Below are 18,438 nucleotides of genomic sequence, written 5' to 3'. Positions count from 1 at the left end.
TTGATTACAAACTATTTGAAAAGATTAATAATAATATGTCATTTTCTTTCATAATGGGAAAGACTCCAACAGACTTAAAATCATCCTCATTAAATCATTTTAATATTTTAATCGTTTGAACTTTGAAGACAAAAAATGTAAGAACCATGGGATAAAATGTTATAGCTCGATGACAAAAATCTCAGTTGCTGTAGCTTTATTTCCCAGTTACTCTGATGTCAGAACTAAAGTCTAACAATAATTTATGACAGCTGTCATTCTGCTTTTGCTGTAGAAGCAGAGAAGCAGTGGAGGAGAGTTTGTTTTTACTGAATTGTACTTCTGACACCTGATCTATTCCTGAAAGGTGAATCCAACAACCAGTGAAAATTTGAATCTTCATTTGGCCCTTCTCAAACAAAAGAAATAAACCATCTGTTATTGAAAATGAATCAGTTAAAGAAATAGAAAACGTTTCACTCATTGCACAAAAAGTGCATTTCAAATTCAAACTCCCAAACTGTTCAGATTGCTGCTCAGACTTGGATCCAAGCTTCCATCACACTCACTGACTGGCTCTTTAATGGGTTAGTGATGGCTCATCAAAAAATCGCAACATTTTTAGTTGATTTGGATATTTTTTTTTCCTATTTCTCTGATAATAAGTAATATATATACTATATATGACATTCAGATTATTACACACTGTGTTATTCTCTGTAGGCCTCGTGATTAAATAAAAGCAAATATCAATACACACATAGATTAGGATTGGGGGCGGGGGGTAATGCAGTGCCCTTTTTCTTTTTAAATTTTTTTTTAAAAAATCGATTGCTTTCAAATACATATAGTTAAAGGGCGCATCTCACACTAATGAAGACTTGCATGTTGTGTCAAACAAACCTTTAAAAGGCCTCGCGGTTAGAGCGTGGAAAGGAATCACAGCAACAATGTCTGTTAATTAATTCAGAAATATAAAAGAAACCCGCATGTAACGAGACATCTCTCTCTCTCTCTCTCTCTCTCTGCGCACCGCACTTCACCGCATGGTAGAGGGAGAGAGGGGGAGAGAGTGAGGAGGTGCTGGAGGATTGTCCTCCTCCTCACGTGCTTTGCATCTGTTTCAATCTTATCTGTTGATGTGAAGAGATGCGGATTAAGCGCTGAAAGCGCGTGGAGGCGGAGCGCGTCACGGCGCATCGCCGCGCGAGAAAAGAGGAGAGTTCTGGCAAATTTAACCCGCATAAATTACACCTTGAGGTTTGGAGCAGTGGTAAGTGCAGGGTGCGACGTGTGTGCAGGGGCAAAAGCGTACAGCGCGCGTGTGTGTGCGCGCGCGCAAGAGTGTTTAGCTAACCGGCCAATAAATCTCCCTGCCGCGCGATACTCTTATCTTGAAGCCAGCGATATATTCCGTGGTAGGAGGCCATCATCATCTCCAGCACAGCACAGCACAGTACACTCTGGCTGCGCGCAAAGCTCCGATCCCTTGCACTCCCTGTCCTAAATGGGGATAATTAGCGTCACTTTATCACGCCTCTGCATATTTCCCCACACCCCCCCACCATCACACTTTTCCCTAAAAAAAATTACCAAGCAGGCTGCTCACGTCGCCCGCTCTGTCACAGAAGATTATGGAGACAGATTGCAACAGAGCGAATGTGCCGGGTGAGATTAGCGCGGAATAGAGAAAGCAACTGGGCCAATGAATTCCTCGGAAGGGCCTTATCGTGCAATTACACGTTGACATGTTTAACAATCTTGCTGCCTCTTAATCCTGCGGTGCTGCTCTATCTACCCACAGCTACCACCACCACCACCGCGCTGCTGTTCTCTCAGCACAGACCTAGAATGCACGGAGACACAGACAAATACACTGAAAGTCACGATAAAAAAAGAGAAAGAAATTACTGCTTTTTAATTTCCAAAACTTTGTCCATAAACATTCACCCAACACCTCCTTTTTTATTTTTCATTTTCCAGAATTCTCCGTTGTTGGAATAGCATCTGCACTGAAGTTTTCTGACATTAAGAGGTGAGATATTGAAATATATTTTTAAAAATCAGTCGTGTGCACAGACAATGAACCAAAAAATGACCCCCATCCCCATAAACATTAACCAAAAAAAAATACATTATTTCAATAACCATACACTTACACAGATGTTTAATACGGAAACTCAACAAGTTCCTACAAAGTTACTGAATATAAGTCTGTTGTCTTTCAGAAATACTACTCAAATTGATTTTTTTGGCATACATGCTTCCATGGGCCATGTTCAAAATATAATAAATTATAAAATCATGCCCACGCATGTTGTTTAAAGTGGTTTATTGTTCAGCTTAAATCACAAAAGTTATCAAGTGATTAAAGAGCCAAGACGTGCCTGGGACAAAATGTGAAAAGTGGATGCTTTGATTAGGTTTAAATGCAGACTTTAGATTTTTTTTGTCTCACACGTGCGCGCACACACACACACACACACACACACACAGCTATTTTTCTTAGGGCACTGCATTGACTTCCATTTGGACAGATTTAACAAAGCCTTATCTCTATTCCTTAACTACAATCAGTTAATGCCTAACCCTTAACCTTATAGCATTAACCTAACCACAATTCAAACCTTAACCCTAAACTTCAAATGAGGTTCTGCCTCATTAGGACCAGGTTTTGATCTCTGAGAGGATTAATGGTCCTGACAAGGTTAGTGTTTATGCCAGAAAAGATCCCAAAGAGGCAACCAATACAGTACACACACACACACACATTTTTATTTTACATTTATGTACAACAGTCTTATTGAGGACACTCACAAGGTCTTTTTCCATTTGCCTGTTTTTATGTGCATTTTCTACTCACACGTAAACAACTGAATGTAGAACAGAAATTGTCAAAAAAAAGTCTTGTAATATTCTTGAGAGAGGTAGAAAAGTTGGAGCATCAATAAAAGGTAGATGTGAAGGAGTGCCATGGAAGTGGTTTTAGTGAGTTAGAGAGGACGGGTAGAAATCATGTGACTAAAGTGTCCTTCTCACTTCCACATCACTGGTCTGGCAGATACAGTGAGTGGGAGGTTTGTGTGGCCTAATGACAACATTTCTCCACATAGTGTAAGAAGCAGATATTACTACCATAATGAAGTGAAGCAGGAAATAAACACTGCACCTTGATATCCGATATCCTTTTTGTGTCACCCATATGAAATAACTTCCAATATTCACTTTACAGGCAGTTGATATAAACACAGATAAATGCACGTTGTCTTCAACAGAATCTTTGAAAATTCAGTTTAAATGTGCACTTCATTTTAATGGAAACCTTCCTAAACACATTCCATAGAACTTTACCCTGACCCCAGACAAAATAACCTCACTTTCCCAAAATGTACTTGCTTCCTGTGATTTCTATGTTTTTTTTTTGGTCCTCATAAAGGTATACATACAAGTACACACACACACACTCCCTGTCCCCTGCCTGGCGGTATATCGGGGTCTGCATGGGAGTGATTGTGGAGTGCCACTGTAGGAATTTGGCAGCGGCCATGGGTTGGAGAGTCGCCCCACGCTGAGCCTCCATTCAGTGGCCAGCACACTGTGAGGTTGGGAAGTTTCAGTCAGCCGTATACAACTCAAAGGCCCCCACAAAGGCGATTACAAGCCCCAGCGCATTCCTGTAGGGACCTGGGAGCAGCACAGGTGCGAGGGAGAGGGACCGGGGTGAAAAACACGGAGCAGTGCTGGGACCACACAAAACCAGCCACTCCACAGGAGCTGGGCAATGTTTTTTGTTGTCGAAAGGAAGGAGGAGAAAAAGAAAGAGTACATGTGAAGAAGATGGAGGTGTGTGGGGGGGTGGTTGCGGTTTACTGCATCGCCTTGCTGTCCATCAGTGACTGAAACAAGGAGACTTATCAGTCCAGTTTGAGTCCAGAATCCACCAACAACATAATCCAACACCTTTAAATCTGTTTAGAAGACAGAAACTGGCATTTTACCATTTAAGTGGAACCTGTTTCAGTGTTACTGTAACTGTGGTGTCTACACAGTAGGCCAGTTGTTCCCAAAGACAGATGGGTTAGAGGAGATAGTTTTTTGGGTCCCCAAACAAATTTGCAGAATTTTCCCAACCAATTTAAGAAGACATACTTAATGTTTAACATAACATGTGAAACAAATTATTGACTTACTTGTTACTTACTTTCATTCATTCACAAATTCAAAAACAATACATTGTTAGAGAAATGACTAAAAATGTGTTGCTGATGCACAAATTTGCTCTTATTTATATTGTGCTTTGGTTCATTACATTACATTACATGTCATTTAGCAGACGCTTTTATTCAAAGCGACTTACAAAAGTGCATTTAAACATTTGGGTACAAATAAGAGCTAGAAGTAAGTAAGAGCTTCAAGTAGAACAAACTATGAAGTGCTAGTCATAAGTGCGATGTACAAGTTTTTTTTTTTGTCGTCTTAGTCGAGGTAGAGTCGGAAGAAATGTGTTTTTAGTCGGCGTCGGAAGATGTGGAGGCTTTCAGCTGTCCGGATGTCGATGGGGAGATCGTTCCACCATTTGGGAGCGAGGACAGTGAACAGTCTCGAGTTCTGCGGGTGCCTCTGCGATCCTCTCAGTGAGGGGGCAGCGAGCCGGTTTGTCGATGCAGAGCGGAGTGGGCGGGCTGGTTCATGAGTGTTTGCGATCTTTAAAAAGTGGGTACCCACATAGAAAGTTTGGGACACACTGGTCAAAGCCCCAAGACAAACCAGTGCTGTACTGCGTAGTGGATAAAAGCTGCAAATTCATTATAGGAAACAGCCTTGTGTCACTGTTAAAGTCATTTGGCGTATTTCCACTGGCTCTACTCGCCTCGCCTCGGCACAGCACGGTTTAGGTCTCATCTCCACTACAAAAAAGTACCTTTTCAACATAGGCGGGGTCATCACAGCATGGCTGTGTAAAACTGTGGTGACTTGTAAAGCAGTTGTTTTCAGTGTAATTGAATCAAATCACTAGAAAAAATTAATTAAAATATTTGTTCAGTACTTCCTCCATGACTGGAGAACAGACTCCGTCTGACACAATCACTGGTCTGAAACACAGCAGCAGTGTGATGCCGGTCGCGGACCAGACTCCTCTGTTAAATTTTACACATGTCCTCGGTAATTGTCAGGGATTAACCCACGTTTTTAAGATTGCTAAGTAGTTTTAACTGATCTACAGTTCGGCTTGATTTCTTAATTTCTACCTCTCCGGAGACTCCTACTCCACAGATTGCAGCGGCAGAGTCTGTGATGCCTCGCGATCAGCGGTGCTGTCCTTAAATACACCAGACTCCATAGAGATTTCCCTGTTAATTGTTGGAGATTAACCTATGTGTAAGTACTTTAAACTGATCTACAGTTCAACACTGTTCGGCTTGATTTCTGTGTCGGATGTCTCTTCCTGTGATGGTACTCTGGCCACTCTTTTGGAACCTTACTAGAGCAGGTACTAAATATAGTACCTGGCACCAGGTACTAAAGATAGTACCTGGCACCAGGTACTAAAGATAGTACCTGGTACCAGGTACCATGCTAGTGGAAATGCTACTTAAACTGTGCCGCAGCAAGGCAAGGCGAGGCGAGTAGAGCCAGTGGAAATACGCCAATTGTCATCGTTCCACTTATCTGCGTATGGGTTGCTGGGGCAGCAGCCTTAACAAGAAAGCCCAGACAGGCCTCTCCCCAGTCTCTTCCCCCATCTCTGCTGTGGGTACCCAAGGTGTTCCCAGGCCAGGCGAGAGATATAATCCCTCCAGCGTGTCCTTGGTCGGCCCTGAGGTCTCCCTCTAGAAGGACATGCCCGAAACACCTCCCCGGGGAGGCTTTTAAGGATGCCCTAACCACCTCAGCTGACTCCTCTATCGCCCCGTCTGGATGCCAAAGCTCCTCACCCTAACTCTACAGCTGAGCCCAGCACCCTGCAGAGAAAACTAACTTCGGCAGCCTATTCGTGATCTTGTTCTTTTGGTCATTATCCAAAGCTCATAAGCATATGGGTTCCAATTTAGCTCCCTCTTCACCACAACAGACTGGTTGAGCATCCACATCAGACGCTGCCCGATGGCACTTAGCAAGAAGCCATCCATCACGAGTATGGGGTGGATGTGGAGACACGGTCATAAGTCTTCTCCAGATACACAAAACCCCTTTCTCTCCAGTATATTGGAACAGACCTTTCCAGGGAGGCTGAGGAGTGTGAACAACAATAATAATAATAATAACTTAGATTTATAAAACGCCTTTCACGAAACCCAAGGTCGCTGTACAGTAGAAAACAGAAGACAGATCCAAAACACAAACACTAACAAACAAACAATCAGGTGGAAAAACATGCAGGAACAAGTGTTGCTTCAACCGTGATTTAAATGACTCCAGAGTTGGTGCCTGGCGAATACCCAGAGGGAGTGAGTTCCAGAGTGTTGGACCAGTGACACTGAAGGCCCTGTTTGCCTGCAGGTGTGGGGAACGGAGAGGAGACCGAGGTCAGCAGACCGCAGGTTCCGGGAGGGGTGGTGCACATGGAGGAGGTCGGACAGATAATGTGGAGCAAGTGAATGGAGAGACTTGTAGCAAAGGAGGAGAATCTTAAAGGTGATCCGGAACTTAACAGGGAGCCAGTGCAGTTGTTTCCGCGTGGGGGTGATGTGTTGCCAAGGTTTGGTCCGAGTGAGAACCCTAGCAGCAGAGTTCTGGAACTCAGATAGTTCAGACAAAAATGTGCCAGGAGCTTTGAGTCTGAAGCTGAGAACAGCCAGCCAGTGTAAACACCACACTCTCAAATGTGCTGGTAATTGGCATGGGGACCCCTTTAATCAGGTTGTTGGCACAGTGGCCTGATGACCACACAATGTTGCCTTGAGATACCAAGGGTGGATCTCAATCACTGTGGAGATATTTGACCACCTTGGTGACTTCTGCCCCAGAAATTGGCCGATCCATCCCCAGGCCCCCTTGCTCTGGTTCCTCAGTGGAATATGTGGAATAACTACTGCCAGAAAGGAGTACTTTTTCTCAGAAATATTTGCAGTGGGGTATTTTGCATTTTCTTATTTGTTCATTGCTTGAATACAGCAGACATTTACAACAGCTGTCCAGCTCCGCCCTTTATGTGCTAAAAAGTAAGATTGTTCCAATCAGTTTTATTACCCATCACAACGTTTAACAATTGAAATGCAAATAATTGTATGAGAAATATCTGTGATGCAGTATTAACTTGTACAGATTCCACACTTGGCTCATCACTCTGGATGACAACCTCTTAATGCCAATGTCCCTCAGCCTAATGCCAGGCTGCATCTGGAAAGCGTGTATTTACCTTCCACTTTCAAGAGGCGTGACCAACAGACGTAGATGAAAATGTCTCTCTACACAATTGGATAGACTTACAACCAATCAGACCAATGATCTGAATGATGAAAAACATATCAACACACGTGCTTATTGTAGTTTTCTAGGAGTGATGGTATCTAGTATTGTGTATCGACTTTTGTCCAGGGGAGCTCTGTGGAGCAAGTCTCCTAAAATGGAAGCAACAGCCAAACTGAAAGAAAGCTGCTCTTCAGTGCCTGCCTCTAGTGGACCACGGGTTTGTGATTGGTTCCCTCTTTTACGAGATTCTGAAATCTGCAGCATGAAATCAAATCACTGGCAGACTCTACTGGGATCAACCTTGCTAAGAAACGTGATCCCATTTTGATTTTTGTCAGCTCAGCTGCTGCACCAAACATGAGAAAATAGCATCAACGTACTGTAAATGGCATAATTTTCTCCATAAAAGTTACACTGCACATCAGGTGTTGCATGACCATATGTAAAAAGTGGACATAGAGTCTTCCAGTGTGGTCAATACATAGGACAATAGTTTAGGACAATACATAGATAGAATATATTGAATAACCACCAGGGGGCCAGTCCACTGGTTGCTAAAGTAACTCAGTTTGAATGGAAGTCTAGGGTAAATTAGCTTAGCTCTCATTTGATTTCTAACATCAGGAAACATTTTCCTCAAAAGTAACTCTTCAATATGTAAATTTTGTAAATATGTTCCATTTTAGAGGACAATAGATGATAAAGCAGTGCACACCATTGTGATTGACAGCTGGTATTGTACAGTAGTTGCCTGGTTGATGATGATGTCTTAAAGGTGACATTGAATGCTTGTATCACACATATATGTTAGTTATGGAGGTCTACTTACAGATATGAACTTGTTTTCATGACTAAAAACCTCCTAATCGCTGCAAACGAGCCGATCAAAATATCTCCTCACTGACGCTCTTGTCAGCCACGCTGTTTCAGACCAAAACCACACCCCCAGAATGTGGACTGTGTTATGATTGGCCAGCCAACGAGAGCTTTCCCACTGTCCTGTGATTGGCCAGGTACCTGGAAGTGACGTAATAGATAGGCCAGCTCCCCCTTCTGGCACGGTGGATGCTCTGCATCTCAGCAGCTACAACGAGAGTAGTTCTTCTTCTTCTGCGGTTGAATGTACGCAACCGGATGTGCCCGGACTAGTGCCCGCACCAGGAGGCGCTACAGTGGTGAGAGGAGTGGTGAGGATTTCTGATGACGACATCAAATTAAGGAAGTGCCGATCCGCTTCGTAGAGCCCAGGAAAACAATACAACACTATTTTCTCAGCAGTGGCTGAACTGTTTGTTCTGAAACTTTAGGGTTTCATAAACGAGGTAATGACGCAGATACACACACAAACGCAGCGTTAATTGGAGCTTCCGGTCTATGTGGGCTTTAACTATCACAGACTTAAAGAGACCCACAATGTGAGTGATTGATGATTCAACACCATACAATACATCAATTCTTACACCATTTATCAAAATCATTTGCATACTACACAGTACTGAACTTAGCAGGTGCACTTGTAAAACCAGAGTTTATTACAGTGTTTATTACAGTTTTCTTTTGTGACAACACTTTTTTCACCAAAGTAATTGCTGAGATTACAAAGCATGGCAGCCTCAATGATGAAGCATGTTTTAACAAGAAAACAAATGAGACAAACCAAAAATGAAACTTTACAGTATATCCAATAAAACAACCTGAACTGGTAATAATCAACCAATTACACAATAATCATTAAATGCTTGGTTATAAAATTTCTACCTCAAGTTATTTTAATCATTATTTACAACCTGTGTGACTGATGGACTGGTTGTTTCTTGTGATTTCAGATGTCAGACAAGACTCTGGCGAGGACATTGTAAACAAAAATTGTAATTAACAGTGATGTTACTTTAAAACTTGGACTTGTCTCATTTCATCACTGTAGTATCATAATGACTGTGCCAGGTATCACTGGGAATAAACTGCAGTCATTTCAAGAAGCTGGTGTAGAAAAAAATACATAACGTGGCATGAAGAGGCAGATGAAAGTTAAAAAGTCTCCAGTATGAGGATGAGTGACTTCACCTGTCTCTTCAAACACTTCAAACCATCACCAACACACAAGCCTGGATCATGAAGTCAAATCCCATTTTCTTAAGAGTCTCTCTGTATGCCTTGATTTTTGTAAGCTTATACTTACCAACATGGAATGGTCACATGGTAAGTTTTAAGTGTCAACAATAAACAAACAAACAGCAGCTGCATAGGAGCAAGAAGTCAACAAACTGTCAAATAAAGTGTCAGATATACACTAGCAATCAGTGTATTCATTTATTTATTTATCCAACATCCAACAACAAACCTTCTTTCAGACAAATCCAAACCTTTCTTTCATGCTTGCGTTTTTGTCTGACAAAAAGTATTTCACAGTTATAGTTAGCAACTGGAATGTTGAGGGTTCGTTTACGTGCCAATGTGTCCCTGGGCAAGACACTTAACCCCACGTTACTCCTGAGGGATGTGCCGGCAGCCTGTCAATGGGTATGAAAGATGTGTGATGTGTGACACAGGTACACTGAATGAATTTGTGAGTGAATGGGTGATTAGTGTGACGTACTGTAGTGCAAAACAACGTTGACTGTCACTAGAAAAGCACTATATAAATACAGACCATTTACTGCTATCAGCACATTTTACATTAACATATTATGTTTCATATTTTATATTGTAAATGTCTCACATTTATAATTTATTGGCATTAAACCAAAACTATTTTATTCATAAATATACTATAACATATTAGCAACCCCAAACCCCTTCAAAGCTCTGCTGTGTGTTATTACAGCCGGGCCCTCAGTGTGTGACGTCACTCAGTGTTTGAGAGACAGTCTCTCTCACTGACTCACTGCGCGGACTCTCACTAACTGGTCAATTCACTCAGTCAAGCTGGTGGAGCGGGTGCAGTGTTTCTCTATCACTGGCTCACACACACACAACCCACCAGATGCTGCGAAGGATTTCTGCTGCTCTGTGGCAGGTGATAATTCTCACGGCAGCACAGATGGGGTTAATGAGGGGTCAAAGAGGTGAGATAACACACAGCCGTTATACGGCTCCTGCTGCAACCTGCGGCCACCTGATAGCTGTTTGAACTGGATGACCTTTGAACTCCGCATGGTCAAGTGACCAATAAAGCAGGTGATTTAGATTGGCCAGATTGGAGCAGGTGAAGGATGCGTATGTCACAGCGGTGTGTCCGAGCAGCACAGATTAATGATTCCTAATGATTATAACCCCACTCAGTTTGTTTGCACAGCCATTAGATTGTTGTCGGCCGTCAGACTGTGGGATAAATTTGATTAATTTGAAATTTAATTGATGACATCGTGGCTATTATGCTTTCAGCTGATTGGATCGTGTACCTGTGAAATCATGCAATCTGTATTATATTTAAAATGGTTCCGACACATAAACTATGTCATCCTGTATCAGATTTATCCACTTCAAAAATTGCAGTACATGCTAATGAAAAGCTAGCTAGAAGCTAGGCCAAATTTTAACTGAATGACCAGATTAAGAAAAGACACATTTATCTGTGGTTTATTAACTAATTATTAATTATTATAACTATTGCAAGTTAGTAGAGATGAAAGAGTAGGTGGTGCCAAATTATGTGTCCCTGTTGCTACCCATTCCGTACAAGAAACCAGAAATGTGGCTACGTCCTAAATAAACACACATTAATAATAATGCATAGAACAAATCAGGTTTCTGGTACGGAACGGGTTGTGACAGTCCCCACAAAAGAGCACCACTCTCTAGTATAGTGGCGGTTTCAATTCATACATTATTAATATAATATTAATATTTGCTGCTTGCACAAAGTGGGGGGTTGTTTGATTTCCATTCTTGCTTTTTTTTACCCCCATACAGTGAAATGTGTAATGTTCTCTTTTATTCACTAAAATCGTGTCAGTTGCACTAATTCATGCTCAAGTGTAAAAACTTTAATGCTTTATTTCAAGACTTTCAGGTGTTGTTTTATACAAATCAAAAATGCACGTTTCAACAGTCTGATGGACAGAAACCCTATAACGGTGTTCAAAAGTATGACAGTTTGTCAGTTTATGAATGTAAATATTTAAATATGGATGATGTATCGCAACATTCAAATGCATGAAATACAATATTCTCATCAGTCACTATGTACGCATGCAGGCGACTTGGTTTACAACTCAGATTAGTGGCATGCCAGTTGTGTATTTATTGGCCTTCCATGTTCACCTCCATTTATCTATTTCTGTCTCTTTCAGGAAGTATTCAGCGGTGGACATGGATCACTGTGGGAGGGACTGTGATTTGCAGATAGCAGGCTGTCATCATGATGAGATGGGTGCTGACTGAGGGTAAAAAAGTCCTCCTGAAAAAAAAACAACAGTAAAATCATGTTAACTTGATATTTGATGGCATTTGTCAATAAACAATCATGTTTTTTTGTTTTGTTTTTATCACATTATTAACCGTATTTAGGCAGTGAAGTCTCACTCAGATTAAAAATGTATTTCAATAGAGGGTCGTGGTCAAGACAGATTCAACAGGAGTACACAACAACAAATATTAACATTAACAGAGCCATAATACATAATACAAATTTAATCCAATTGAAAATTAAAATACACCATGATAAAATATCAAACTAGTATACAGCAAAAATCGGCAGTGATAAATCAGTGTATTACTGTTCGGACAACCAAAAGGTATTAATATTTTATTCAAACAATATAGAGCTCTTTAAGATTCAGTTGTTTTTATAAATTGTTCCAAGCCGAAGGAGCAGCAGAGAGCTGGGCTGGTGAAGCACTGAAGAACTTCATCATAATGCTGTTTTGTTTTTGCATATTTCTTTTCATCACATAATTGCAACGGCCTTTGATTTGGATATGGCACTTGGTAGCATTGCGATTTTGATTCGTTTGAGATTTATTGTGCAGCTTCTTCTTCACAGCCTTCTTCTTCTTCCTATTATTATTGTCATTGCTAAGATTGAACATGAAAAAAACACAACCAGTATATTTTCATCTATCTCAGCAAAAACCAACACCATCAAACAAACAAACAAACAAACAAACAAAAAAGTGCCGTGTCTGGAGCAGCTTTCCTTCTCCATTCTATTTCACTTGAGCCAGCTTCACAGTCTTATTATCCTTATCCCCTCAGTTGGCATGTTTTCCCCTGAACCCGCTGCATTTTACAGATTTGTAAAATCCGTCAAATGCCTGTAATGAATATTTCTACAGCCTTGAGTGTATTTAATGTGCTGTGTGACCAGCCCCAGAAGGACAAACATTACACATCTCTGCGTTTGGACCACATGATCATTAGACAGTGGCTTCTGTCAATCTTTTAATCAGGAGAATAGAAATGAAATAAACCTCTGGTATTTATTTGTGTTATTTCAACATATTTCCTGTGCATGGGTGTACATTTAATGTATATATCTTTATTAATTTCTCTTCAAAAAAAGAAACCAATAGTACCGTTTTCTTGATGGTTTATATGTCATATTGTTCTTCCTGTTTGTGTGTTTACATCTTTTTCTGAAAAAAAAAGACAATTTAAAATAAATAAACTCCTGCATCTTATAATCTGAGAAAAACATCTCCTGCATCCTTTTTCCCACGTCCAATATAAAAGGTAAATGAATCCTTGAACTGAAAAGGTAGTGGAACAGTTTAACGTTTAAACTTTGCATATATTTCAAGTTCAAAATGCCATCAATTATTTTACTGTTGCCCCCGTCCCCCAAGTAATTGATTTTGGTTAGAGATGGAGAGAGAGGGTGGTGGTGATGTGTGGAAATTACAAAGACAAAAAAAATAAAAAATAAAAACATAATAATAAAGGACAGCATCATTTCTGTGAGTGATGCAACCTTTCATTTATTTTTCTAAATCAATTTTTGTTTGGCCTTATAAAAAACATACACTCTTTCACTGCTTTCTGTGACAATTTATACTCTCACTTAGCCTTTTCCACTTTTATCACTGACTCTTTCAGATGTGCGTCCCCAGCCACACAAATACAAAACATCTGTGTTTAGCTGAAGTACACGCACGCATTCCTTCACCCCTTACCCTAACCTTAACCATCACAACGAACCTAGCCTAAACTTCCCTTAACAGACCTAATTCTAACCCTAGAACCAGGTCTTTACCCTAACCCTCCAAAAACCCTTTAAAGTTGTGAGGACCAGACGAAATGTCTCTCGCTGCCTACGGTTGTGATTATCATTATTAAATGTGTTACATTCAACATAAAAGTCTCTGTATAAGCTTGTTTAGTCGTTTAATTAGTGTTTGTCTTTGATATTAATAGATTTATTTTGCATCATATACAGCATATGTTTTTATTGTGAAGCATACAGAACATTATACCTTATATCAAAACAAACACTTTTACTTTGAAATTCTGTGAAACAACATATGATAATCATATTGCAGTATCATGATGGAATATTGTAATAATATTAATAACGTTGAGATCATATCGCCAACCCGATAATGAACATGTTTTTTTTGCTTCAACTTTTCTATTCAGACCGGCCCCCTCTTGACCAGGCTAGATGCTAGAAGACACACACTCACACACACACACACACACACACACACACACACACACACACAAAGTGTTCAGAGACTGGATAATGAGCTTCCCAGGTGACTACATGCAGTGATTACCAGGTTGCTGGTGTTATAGGAACTATGTCACATCAACATACATGCCCACAATGTGCACCCTTATTCAGACACACAACACACACACACACACACACACACACTCTTGAGAGATCCTTGGTTATCACACCCTTCCAGATTGTTCTGAACTACTTATGGAAAACGCACACACACACACACACACACATCTCAAGATGTGACCACACTTGCCAATATGAGCACAGCGTTAAGAACAGTTGTTGTGGGTTTTTTAGCATCTCTAAATTCCTAGCGTTGCTAAGGTGCTTTGGGAGAGGATTAACAGAGGCTGGCGCCGATGAGCAAGCCGCGCAGATTTCCAACCAGCAGACAAAAGAAGAGGGGAAGAAGGAGGAAAGAACAGCAGAGGGTTAGACAACAGGGAAATGGCAGGAACAGCTTGTGTAAACATGATGACTTGAGAGAGGTAAAGAGGTAGAAGTGAATAAGCGCTTAGCGGTGGAAAGTGAGACCAAATAATAAGTAAAGGAGGCCTCAACTTTCACACCAGCGAGACAGAGGACACTCTCACTTTTGCTCTTTCTCTCTGTGCTCTGCTCCTTTTTAGAGGTGGTGGTAAACAAAAATGAAAGATCTATAAGATTTTAGCAGAATATTTGTTTTCTCTGCAGAACTCATGTTTTTACAAGCTAAATGAACAATAGCTACTAATTCGTAGTTGCTGTTTTTTTTGTTTGTTTTTTAAAGTATATTGCAATGCGGGGTTATGACAAGACATTTTTTTCAGTTGTTTTTTAAACATGTTCATTTGAAGGCTCATATTTGTGCTGTGTCATGCTTTGAGAGGCTCCATTTATTCATTTTGGCCCGGCATTTTATTCTATTTTCTTGCAGCAGTAATTCAGTAAACACTGAGTAAGCACAGATAGAGAGAGAGAAAAAAAAGCACTTTATTTTGTACTTGGCCTGATTGTATTTTGTATATTGTAAGCAGCTACATGCAGCAGTTATCTTTAACTTTAAAATCATTCTGTACATGTAATGTTCCACTGTCCCACTCAGTTTAGTTAAATGTCAGCCTGACTGACATGTGATTGTGACTCTATTGTTATTGTCCCAAGAAATGTATCATTCAAATTCAGTTTAAGGAAGAAAAGAAAATCGTTTCTCAGGACTTAAAGAATTACAGTAAATCGTAATACAAATCAAATCAGCACCAAGGTATCGTGATACAAGCGAATCGTGACAAAAGCATTTCATCCCAGTCCTGAAAATTTTCCTCACCCCTGTTTCCATCTTCTTATTCTCTTTTCATGTGCTCTCTCTCTCTCTCTCTCGCTCTCTATTTCTTCTCTCCATCTCTTTATTCCCCCAGGGCAACAGTTTCAGATCCAGACACTTTTGTCTCTTTCTCTGTGTCATAGCTTCAAACAGCGCCGGCAATCAGGTCATGCTGATGTGCCTGGAGCATCAGTGACTGTGGCGTCTCAGGTGAACATCTCCCAGTGTGTCCTTGATGACACTCTCTCTCTTTCTCCCATCTCACTGCTTTTAATTAGTGTAGTGAGTAGTGAAGGCTGCAAAGACAGCTCAGACATGTTTAGCAGTTATCGACCTGTTCACAGGTACAGTGTCCCTGTGAAGACGCTGCAGGGCTTTTAATATTTCTGTGGCTGAAGGGAGAATTTAGGGGGAAAAAAACCACAATTACACATGAGCTGACCTTGATGTTCACAAGAGTCCCTGAATGCAAGCTCGGAGGAAAACCAGAGTGTGTTTTCTAAGACTGAAAATCTCTCACCAAAGGGAGGGAGGTCCACATGCTTTTCTTTGAATCCTCTCCTGAGGCTCAGCTTCTCAGGTAGATTGTAACTGGATGCGATCTGTTTGTGGAATACAAGGCACTTGACCAAGGGCCAGCACTGCTCCTCCCTCACCTCCCATCCCCTCCTCCCCTATCCTTCCCCTACCTGGGTCAGGTTACCCCTCAGCCTCCCCCTCTTTCTCCTTCCCTTCCCTCAAGTGGTGGGAGGTATAGTGTGTGTTTTGCAGCTGCATCGGTGTCCGTGGATGCTGAAACGCATGTCTGTATGTTTGTGCTTTGTGTCCAGACAGGTGTTTGTCACTCTGTTCTGGCTCGGCAGCTGGGCTCCTGTAACCGTGCCTGTCTCGGCTACACTGGCTAATGTGACTGGGTTGGCCGAGGTGGCGAGGCGGCTGTCTTTCAACCACTGATCCCTCAGAAGTACTCATCTGATCAGGCTGGATCTGCGCTTCACGGCTGCCGGGGTCACACAACCCAACCCCAGGGTCAACCAGCTAATTACAGACCCCTGTGTCCTCTGTCACCACTGGGGATGTGAGGAAGGTGGGGAGGAAAAATGACAGCGAGAATATTAGGGCTTTTGTCATAATTCCCTGGTCTCAAAATACTTGAATGCTGATTTGTTTTGCAATTCTGATTTACTGCAAATCAAGCCTTGCAATGTACTATTATCAATAATAGGAATTTTCTTGTCTGAATGATACATTTCTTAAGACAATAACCCACAAGTAATATTTACAAAATCAATGCACATTACATGTCAGTCAGTCTGACATTCATCTAAATTGAATGGGACAGTGCTTCATTATATGCACGATCAAATGTTTTTTTTTAAGCAAAGCTACATTTAGCTGCTAACCATACAATCATACAATAAATACAATCAGGCTAAGTAGAAAATAAAGTGTTTTTTTCCACGTTGCCTACACAGTGTTCACTGAGCTACTGCTGTAAAAAATGAATAATGAAATTAAACACTGAGCCAAAATGAATGAATAGAGCCAGGACACAACACACATGTAAGCCTTCAGATGAGCATGTTTCAAATGAAACTGAAAAATGTCTTTTCAAAACCAAAAAACACTTCCAATACCTTTTGAGATAAACTGGCAGCTGCTACTTTTAGCTGTTTTTGTTCACTTAGCTCATAGAAACATTAGGATTCTGGATGTTTTTTATGATTATAATTATTATCATTATTATTATTATTATTATTATTATTAATAATAATAATAATTTAAAAACTCACAATATATTGATATTTCAACCCTTAATAATATTGACTTATAAAACCAACAATGAATTTCACCATTCTGTATACTCAGTGTGAGTGTGAGGCTCTGGTTTTTTCACAGTCTTGGTCACACCCTTCCCAGCCCTCGGGCACAAGTAGAAGCTTAGACGCATGGGACCAGAAGTGCGTCAGTGTATGTGGATTTATGTATCACTATAACCTCTCACTAACTTTACATCCTCGCACTGTGCCAGCTGCTGCAGCTTTTGTGTCTTTGTTTACTGTTGCGGTCCAGTGTCACTATCACCATTAAAGAAGTTCAGCATTCAGATGTTGTGTCTAATTCCCCCGGACGGAGAAACCACTTCTTCTGCTGCACAGATGTGTGATGCACATGGACACAATTCTCTCATGATTTACAGTGACAAAACAAGAGAAGAATGGACTTACTTATTTACAAGATAGATGGATTACACTGTTCCACAAAATACAAAGCAACACAAATACAAGATCGATAGGAAAGACAGTCGCAAAACAGAGCTGCATTAAAAGTGTGAGAATTCATCATGCAAAATGCTATATATAAATTATTTAAACACACAGTCTGTGATTTCTGTTGCTTTCAGTCAAAACAATAACAAACCTCTAACCAACCACTGGAAGCAGTGTGGATCATGGGAGTTGTTGTCTCGTTGTTTGGTTTCCGTGTGTTTCAGCCACACGGGGAGCGATTCAGTGGCAGAATACATAGCAAATAGCAGTGTATTTGCTCTTGATACATACATGACAATTACACTCATTCACGTGAAGAGAAAAAGACAAAGTTAGAAGTTGTAGCAGAGACTTCAAAGCATTTGACATCACTAAAATTAAATTATTGGTTACCTTGAATAGAAATACTATCTGTTTTCCTATGGATATAAAGAGTGTTTGGAATGTTTCAGCTCTTTTAATGAAGAAATGTGATGTATTATATTTTTTTTATATATGTTTTCAAGCCTCCAGAATCATGATTTAGCCAGAACCATGTTGACATTTGAAATTATTATTTTATTTGCACACATACCACTTAGTGATAGTGATAGTGGCCTCTCTATTAAACCCATCCTTTTTACACACAAATTGTGAACACGCACAGAGTGGGCAGCACTTTTGTGTGTCTGGGGATCAATGGGGGGTTTGATGCCTTGCTCTGGGGCACCCCAGCCCTTGACCCATCTCAGAATTTGAACCAGGGACCTTCCTACAAGCCCAATTCTTTTCCTCTTGGCAGTGGGTTAACCTGAAGTTACTAA

The 18,438-nt window shown here is 40.7% G+C and overlaps 1 protein-coding gene across 6 annotated transcripts in view; it reads left to right on the top strand.

The window, feature by feature from the left end:
• The window catches only part of sox1a (SRY-box transcription factor 1a), a 92,814-nt gene extending 75,882 nt beyond the window's left edge, over nt 1-16,932 (top strand). For 3 of the 6 annotated variants that reach the window (XR_006359928.1, XR_006359929.1, XM_044019116.1), the window contains 2 exons: nt 1,963-2,014; nt 11,685-11,931. Coding sequence is in view for 3 of the 6 variants with exons in the window: in XM_044019116.1 (XP_043875051.1) it covers nt 1,963-1,983 (21 nt within the window). In the remaining 3 variants the exon portion in view is untranslated. Of the gene's footprint in view, nt 1-1,962; nt 2,015-11,684; nt 11,932-16,195 lie in introns of those variants that run through there. The other 3 variants (XM_044019115.1, XR_006359930.1, XM_044019114.1) reach the window with 3 other exon arrangements.
• Nucleotides 16,933-18,438: the final 1,506 nt, after the last annotated feature.

The sequence above is a fragment of the Solea senegalensis genome, linkage group LG2, assembly GCF_019176455.1.
Source record: "Solea senegalensis isolate Sse05_10M linkage group LG2, IFAPA_SoseM_1, whole genome shotgun sequence".
Classification (NCBI taxonomy): domain Eukaryota; kingdom Metazoa; phylum Chordata; class Actinopteri; order Pleuronectiformes; family Soleidae; genus Solea; species Solea senegalensis.
This window is presented reverse-complemented; position numbering and strand designations above follow the sequence as displayed.